Genomic DNA, 8299 nt, shown 5'->3' with positions numbered 1-8299 from the left:
TACCTGAACAGTGAGGTATGGGTCCACTCCAGTGTCCATTGATTTGACAGGTGAGTGATACCTCTCCAATCAGCTCTCTGTCCCCTGAACAGTGAGGTATGGGTCCTGACTTTACTGAACAGTGAGGTATGGGTCTTTACCTGAACAGTGAGGTATGGGTCCTTACCTGAACAGTGAGGTATGGGTCCTTACCTGAACAGTGAGGTATGGGTCCTTACCTGAACAGTGAGGTATGGGTCCTTACCTGAACAGTGAGGTATGGGTCCTTACCTGAACAGTGAGGTATGGGTCATTACCTGAACAGTGAGGTATGGGTCCACTCCAGTGTCCATTGATTTGACAGGTGAGTGATACCTCTCCAATCAGCTCTCTGTCCCCTGAACAGGAGTACTGAACCGTGGAGCCAAACGAGAACTTGTCCCCAACCATGGTACCGTAGGGAGGAGAGCCAGGGTTCCCACAGTCCTCCTCTATAACACACAATAACGTTCCCCATAGCCAACAGTCAGATTGTTATGGCTCATTAACACTGTGTGTGTCCCAAATGGCACCCTATTCTTTATGTAGTGCACTACTTTTATCCACAGCCCTATTGCCCCTGTATAGGGAATGGGGTGCCATTTGGGATGTAGTCATCATTAACACAACACTCTTAGAAAAAAATGATTCCAAAACGGTTTCTTTGGCTGTCATCATAGGAGAACCCTTTTTGGTTTCAGGTAGAACTCTTTTGGGTTCCATGTAGAACTCTCTATCGGAAAGGGTTCTAAAATGGAACTCAATAGGGTTCTACCTTTTTTTAAAGAGTGTATACTGTCGGTCAGTATAGCCATTCCAGTCAGCCTTTATTAGGTGATTAGCATTTAGACAGACGTTGGTTAAACACATTTGTAACCTATACAAATCAAGTCCATGAAGGATCCAACACTTGGCTAGAACAACAGGGAGATCGTGGAGAAATGCCACGATGAAGGTCACTCACAGCAAACGATAAGTACTATTGCGCGATACATGTGAACTGTGCATCAACCTTTGGTGTGTCTAGGCTTCCTTTTTTTAAAATCTCTAGTCTCCTCCTCCTGCACCTCAGTAGTTGTGGGTGTGTGGTACAGGTGTAGGATCTTAATTTGACCTGTATTGTGGTAGCAAAATAATCCTGCAGCAACAGGATTTGAATGTTTAGTCCATCATGTGGATTGATCGGGGGGAGGGGGGTTAAAACGAGGCCACATGTTAAAGTGGAATACTGTTAATACAACCGTGTGACAGAGCAGGTTTTCAGTGAATTTGTGTGAAGAAAAAAAAAATCACGAAAGCTCATCTGCATTTCCTCAGCAACAAAACAGTGATCAAATAAAGATCCTACATCTGTAGTTTCAACAAGTTGCGAAGAGAAAACAGACAACGTACCAAGACATTCAGGTAGAGGTTTGTCCCAGTGGCCAATAGGTTGACAGGTCAGTGCGGAGGAACCGAACAGGTAGTATCCAGGGTTACAGGTGTAGAACACCACACTGCCCAGGGTGAAGTTACCGTGCTCTATCTTACTCTCCCTGATGGAGTTAGCCGGGATGCCAGGGTCTGTGCAGTTCACCACTGCATGGGAATAAAACACATAGAATTAATTACATTATATCATTGTTAATACAAATATATAAATAACAGTTATTTGTCAAAACTATTGTATCATTAACAACTATTGTATCAATAACAAAGATTGTCAAAACTATGTCAATATTTCCCCCCAAGCCTGGTCTCAGATCTGCTCGTACCGTCTTGACAACTCCTAGGAAGTCATACCATAGATCTAACTGTCGTCCCCCCTGTGAATCTCAAACAGTACAACATATTCCATCTGGCTGAACTACTCATTACAAAGTGCTTTATGTGGTATCTGTCAAGTGTCGTCTGTGTTCAATTGCCAGTTAATAACGTAGAATGTATGCGCACATGACTGTAAGTCGCTTTGGATAAAAGCGTCTGCTAAATGGCATATATTATTATTATTATTATAATAATAGAATGGCTGAAATGACACAAATCACAGCCTGCTCCTGTTTCTACGACGATGAATCACTGAAATGACACAAATCACAGCCTGCTCCTGTTTCTACGACGATGAATGGCTGAAATGGCACAAATCACAGCCTGCTCCTGTTTCTACGACGATGAATCACTGAAATGACACAAATCACAGCCTGCTCCTGTTTCTACGACGATGAATCACTGAAATGACACAAATCACAGCCTGCTCCTGTTTCTACGACGATGAATGGCTGAAATGGCACAAATCACAGCCTGCTCCTGTTTCTACGACGATGAATCACTGAAATGACACAAATCACAGCCTGCTCCTGTTTCTACGATGATGAATCACTGAAATGACACAAATTACAGCCTGCTCCTGTTTCTACGACGATGAATCACTGAAATGACACAAATCACAGCCTGCTCCTGTTTCTACGATGAGGAATGGCTGAAATGGCACAAATCACAGCCTGCTCCTGTTTCTACGATGATGAATCACTGAAATGACACAAATCACAGCCTGCTCCTGTTTCTACGACGATGAATCACTGAAATGACACAAATCACAGCCTGCTCCTGTTTCTACGACGATGAATCACTGAAATGACACAAATCACAGCCTGCTCCTGTTTCTACGATGATGAATCACTGAAATGACACAAATCACAGCCTGCTCCTGTTTCTACGACGATGAATCACTGAAATGACACAAATCACAGCCTGCTCCTGTTTCTACGATGAGGAATGGCTGAAATGGCACAAATCACAGCCTGCTCCTGTTTCTACGATGATGAATCACTGAAATGACACAAATCACAGCCTGCTCCTGTTTCTACGACGATGAATCACTGAAATGACACAAATCACAGCCTGCTCCTGTTTCTACGATGAGGAATGGCTGAAATGGCACAAATCACAGCCTGCTCCTGTTTCTACGACGAATGGCTCATCTGCACTTGGATGTACCCGTGCTATATTATGAAGTATTTTAAATACTAATGAGCCTTAAAATGACTTGTTTATTTTCCAGAGATGTACTGTAGGCTGTAGGTGTCAGGTGTCTGTGCTCTGCCTTGACTCCACTGCCTGCTACCCACCTCTACATGAAGGTGGCTGTTGACTCCACCGCCTGCTACCCACCTCTACACGAAGGTGGCTGTTGACTCCACCGCCTGCTACCCACCTCTACATGAAGGTGGCTGTTGACTCCACCGCCTGCTACCCACCTCTACACGAAGGTGGCTGTTGACTCCACTGCCTGCTACCCACCTCTACATGAAGGTGGCTGTTGACTCCACCGCCTGCTACCCACCTCTACACGAAGGTGGCTGTTGACTCCACTGGCGACTCGCCTGGCACTGGGCTCTGGACTCTCCCTCCAGTACGTAACCTTGGTTACAGAAGAAGCTGACCACATCGTTGTAGTTGAATCCGTCCCCTGTAGTTCTCCCATAGATGGGACTGCCTGGATGGCCACATGTGATTGCTGCACACATAAAAAAAATACAATTACGGGAAAGAAATATATATAAACAACGGGGCCATTTTGAGTATCCCCATCGGTGTTCTAGTGACATTGTCTTGGTCTAATCTGGACCTCCAAGCCAGTTTCACTGGTTTGTTTTATTACTCAAACCCCTCTATTAGAGGACTGCTTTAGATCTGGGACACCAGGTTGGGTTTGCAATTCATTTTCAGTTCGAACAGAAGAAAAAAAACAGAATTACTCCGGACCTCATAGGGTAACAATTGAATATCCCCTGGTTCAAAAAAAGGGGATATCCCCTGGTTCACCCATTCTAGGCATTCTATTTCTATGCCTGCAGCACAGTAAAGGGGGGGGTCACCCATTCTAGTCATTCTATTTCTATGCCTGCAGCACAGTAAATGGGGGGTGGTTCACCCATTCTAGTCATTCTATTTCAATGCCTGCAGCACAGTAAAAGGGGGGTCACCCATTCTAGTCATTCTATTTCTATGCATGCAGCACAGTAAATGGGGGGGTTTAAACATTCTAGTCATTCTATTTCTATGCCTGCAGCACAGTAAATGGGGGGTTCACCCATTCTAGTCATTCTATTTCTATGCCTGCAGCACAGTAAATGGGGGGGGTGGTTCACCCATTCTAGTCATTCTATTTCTATGCCTGCAGCACAGTAAAGGGGGGGAGGGGTTCACCCATTCTATTCCTATGCCTGCAGCACAGTAAAGGGGGGGTTCACCCATTCTAGTCATTCTATTTCTATGCCTGCAGCACAGTAAAGGGGGGACAGGAGTTCAATACAGCTGATGAATATTCAACACATCATCAATACCATTACCATTCTATTAACCTTGGAACACCCAGAGAGATCAAGTTCTATATTTTGATGAAGAGGAAAATGATATAGAAAATGGACTAGAATAATGTTCGTAGTGAAGAGGAAACCTCATTAAGTCAACTAGAGAGATTTGTTGACACAGCAGCAGTAAGCTCACTGTACACTCCAATTCAACTGTAAACAAACCTTCACATCAATATCAGTAGATTCAGGATGTCCCTTGTGGGCATCCGTATTTTATACAAAGCATTAAGTTAAGTAAACAAGTCTACTTGTGTTTTTTGGCACTGTTGCTGTGCCTATTCATTAGAGGCACGTTGGCTGGGCGGGGTTGGGGGTGGAGCCATGTTGGCTGGGCGGGGTTGGGGGACTATAATGGGAGGTTGGGGGTGGAGTCATGTAGGCTGGGTGGGGTTGGGGGTGGAGTCATGTTGGCTGGGTGGGGTTGGGGGTGAAGTCATATTGGCTGGGTGGGGTTGGGGGTGGAGTCATATTGGCTGGGTGGGGTTGGGGGTGGAGTCATATTGGCTGGGTGGGGTTGGGGTAGAGTCATATTGGCTGGGTGGGGTTGGTGGGTAGAGTCATGTTGGCTGGGCGGGGTTGGGGGACTATAATGGGAGGTTGGGGGTGGAGTCATGTAGGCTGGGTGGGGTTGGGGGTGGAGTCATGTTGGCTGGGTGGGGTTGGGGGTGAAGTCATATTGGCTGGGTGGGGTTGGGGGTGGAGTCATATTGGCTGGGTGGGGTTGGGGGTGGAGTCATATTGGCTGGGTGGGGTTGGGGTAGAGTCATATTGGCTGGGTGGGGTTGGTGGGTAGAGTCATGTTGGCTGGGCGGGGTTGGGGGACTATAATGTGAGGTTGAGGGTGGAGTCATGTTGGCTGGTTGGGGTTGGGGGACTATAATGGGAGGTTGGGGGTGGAGTCATGTTGGCTGGGTGGGGTTGGGGGTGGAGTCATGTTGGCTGAGCGGGATTGGGGGACTATAATGTGAGGTTGGGGGTGGAGTCATGTTGGCTGGGTGGAGTTGGGTGTAGAGTCATGTTGGCTGGGTGGGGTTGGGGGTGGAGTCATGTTTATATAACAACATGTCCAGACCAGTAGGGTAGATATAACAACCAGTAGGGTAGACATAACAACCAGTAGGGTAGATATAACAACCAGTAGGGTAGACATAACAACCAGTAGGGTAGATATAACAACCAGTAGGGTAGACATAACAACGAGTAGGGTAGATATAACAACATGTACAGACCAGTAGGATAGATATAACAACATGTACAGACCAGTAGGGTTTATATAACAACATGTACAGACCAGTAGGGTCTATATAACAACATGTACAGACCAGTAGGGTAGAGGGTGAATACGTACAGACCAGTAGGATAGACATAACAACATGTACAGACCAGTAGGATAGACATAACAACCAGTAGGGTAGATATAACAACATGTACAGACCAGTAGGGTTTATATAACAACATGTACAGACCAGTAGGATAGATATAACAACATGTACAGACCAGTAGGGTAGATATAACAACATGTCCAGACCAGTAGGGTTTATATAACAACATGTACAGACCAGTAGGGTTTATATAACAACATGTCCAGACCAGTAGGGTTTATATAACAACATGTCCAGACCAGTAGGGTAGAGGGTGAATACATACAGACACACAGCGGCAGCTGTCCAGACCAGAGGTGATCCTGCTGGCAGATGCGGACCGAGGATCCTATGAGTCTGAAGCCAGGGTTACACTGGTAGACCACGGTGTCTCTGTATCCGAAGTTCTCCCCTATCGCCTGACCGTTCACAATCTGCTCCGGGATACCGCAGTGACCAGCTGGAGAGGGTGGGGTGGGGGGGGGGGGGGGGTGTTAGGGGCAATCAATCAATCAATCAAATGTATTTAGCATATCGACACTTTTTTTTACAACAATATTTACTACGACGTGCAAAGTTAAACTCATGGGGCAAGTCTGAAATGTCCTGTTTCTTACGCAGTCCACTACTAGTGAAAAGTATTGCTTTGTATAGGGAATATGGAGTCCACTACTCTAGTGAAACGTAGTGCTTTGTATAGGGAATATGGAGTCCACTACTCTAGTGAAACGTAGTGCTTTGTATAGGGAATATGGAGTCACTTCAGACACAGTTATGTACAGTCAGACATCTAAGAAAAGAGAAAGCAATGTGTGTCCTCTATATGTCCTCTATGTATCCACTATGTATCCTCTATGCATCCTCTATGTCTCCTCTATATTTCCTCTATATGTCCTCTATATATCCTCTATATGTCCTCTATATATCCTCTATATTTCCTCTATATGTCCTCTATATCCTCTATATGTCCTCTATGTCTCCTCTATATATCCTCTATATGTCCTCTATATATCCTCTATGTATCCTGTATGTATCCTCTATATATCCTCTATGTATCCTCTATGTCTCCTCTATATATCCTCTATATGTCCTCTATGTCTCCTCTATATATCCTCTATGTATCCTCTATGTATCCTCTATATATCTTTTACATACACTTTAGCCAACTACATTTAAACTCAGTTTTTCAAAAATTCCTGACATTTAATCCAAGTAAAAATGATAGTTTTAGGTCAGTTAGGATCGCCACTTTAATTTTAAGAATGTGAAGCGTCAGAATTAATAGTAGGGAGAATGATTTATTTCAGCTTTTATTTCTTTCATCACATTCCCAGTGGGTCAGAAGATGACATACACTCAATTAGTATTCGGTAGTATTGCCTTTAAATGGTTTAACGTTCAAACGCTTCGGGTTTCCTTCCACAAGCTTCCCACAATAAGTTGGGGGAATTATGGCCCATTCCTCTGGACAGAGCTGATGTAATTAAGTCAGGTTTGTAGGCCTCCTTGCTAGCACATGCTTTTTTCAGTTCTGCTTACACATTTTCTACGGGATTGAGGTCAGGGCTTTGTGATGGCCACTCCAATACCTTGACTTTGTTGTCCTTAAGCCATTTTGCCACAACTTTGGAAGTATGCTTGGGGTCATTGTCCATCTGGAAGACCAATTTGCGACCAAGATTTAACTTCCTGACTGATGTCTTGAGATGTTGCTTAAATATATCCACGTAATTTTCCTCCCTCATGATGCCATCTATTTTTGTGAAGTGCACCAGTCCCTCCTGCAGCAAAGCACCCCCACAACATGATGCTGCCACCCCCGTGCTTCACGGTTGTGATGGTGTTCTTCGGTTTGCAAGCTTCCCTTTTTCCTCCAAACATAACGATGGTCATTATGGCCAAACAGCTCTATTTTTGTTTCATCAGACCATTCATCAGACATTTCTCCAAACATACGATTTTGTCCCCATGTACAAGGTCCTTAGATGATGAACCAGATTGTGGAGGTCTACAATGTTGTTTCTGAAGTCTTTTTCTTAACAATTGATTTTTGATTTTCCCACGACGTCAAGCAAAGAGGCACTGAGTTTGAAGGTAGGCCCTGAAATCAGGGTCTGTAGTGATGCCTGAGAAGCACCACTGTGTTGCCGTGACCAGGGTCTGTAGTGATGCCTAAGAAGCAACACTGTGTTGCTGTGACCAGGGTCTGTAGTGATGCCTGAGAAGCAACACTGTGTTGCCGTGACCAGGGTCTGTAGTGATGCCTGAGAAGCAACACTGTGTTGCCGTGAGCAGGGTCTGTAGTGACGCCTGAGAAGCAACACTGCGCCACCCGGGAGCCCCATCGAACCCCATTGAATATATGAACTGTTGAGTTCATATACCACTTGTATTGGTGTGGGAACCAATCCCACTACCACTATGAATGTGTCCTATACTGTACATCTCTCTCTCTCTACCTATCTTCCAAGCCCGTCTCTCCCACTACCACTGTGTCCTATACTGTACATCTCTCTCTCTACCTATCTTCCAAGCCTGTCTCTCCCACTACCACTATGAATGTGT

At 45.1% G+C, this 8299-nt stretch overlaps 1 protein-coding gene across 1 annotated transcript in view; it reads right to left on the bottom strand.

The window, feature by feature from the left end:
• Positions 1 to 296: 296 nt before the first annotated feature.
• The window catches only part of LOC124024795 (CUB and sushi domain-containing protein 3-like), a gene marked incomplete at its 3' end in the record, with an annotated part of 47900 nt that continues 39897 nt past the window's right edge, over positions 297 to 8299 (bottom strand). The window contains exons 8-11 of the mRNA XM_046338546.1: positions 6021 to 6194; positions 3341 to 3514; positions 1411 to 1596; positions 297 to 470 (exon numbers count right to left, since the gene is read on the bottom strand). Coding sequence (XP_046194502.1) covers positions 297 to 470; positions 1411 to 1596; positions 3341 to 3514; positions 6021 to 6194 — 708 coding nt within the window. The remainder of the gene's footprint in view (positions 471 to 1410; positions 1597 to 3340; positions 3515 to 6020; positions 6195 to 8299) is intronic.

Source organism: Oncorhynchus gorbuscha, unplaced genomic scaffold (genome assembly GCF_021184085.1).
Source record: "Oncorhynchus gorbuscha isolate QuinsamMale2020 ecotype Even-year unplaced genomic scaffold, OgorEven_v1.0 Un_scaffold_1999, whole genome shotgun sequence".
Taxonomy (NCBI): domain Eukaryota; kingdom Metazoa; phylum Chordata; class Actinopteri; order Salmoniformes; family Salmonidae; genus Oncorhynchus; species Oncorhynchus gorbuscha.
The sequence above is the reverse complement of the archived record's forward strand: the minus strand, read 5'-3'. Positions and strand labels throughout refer to the sequence as shown.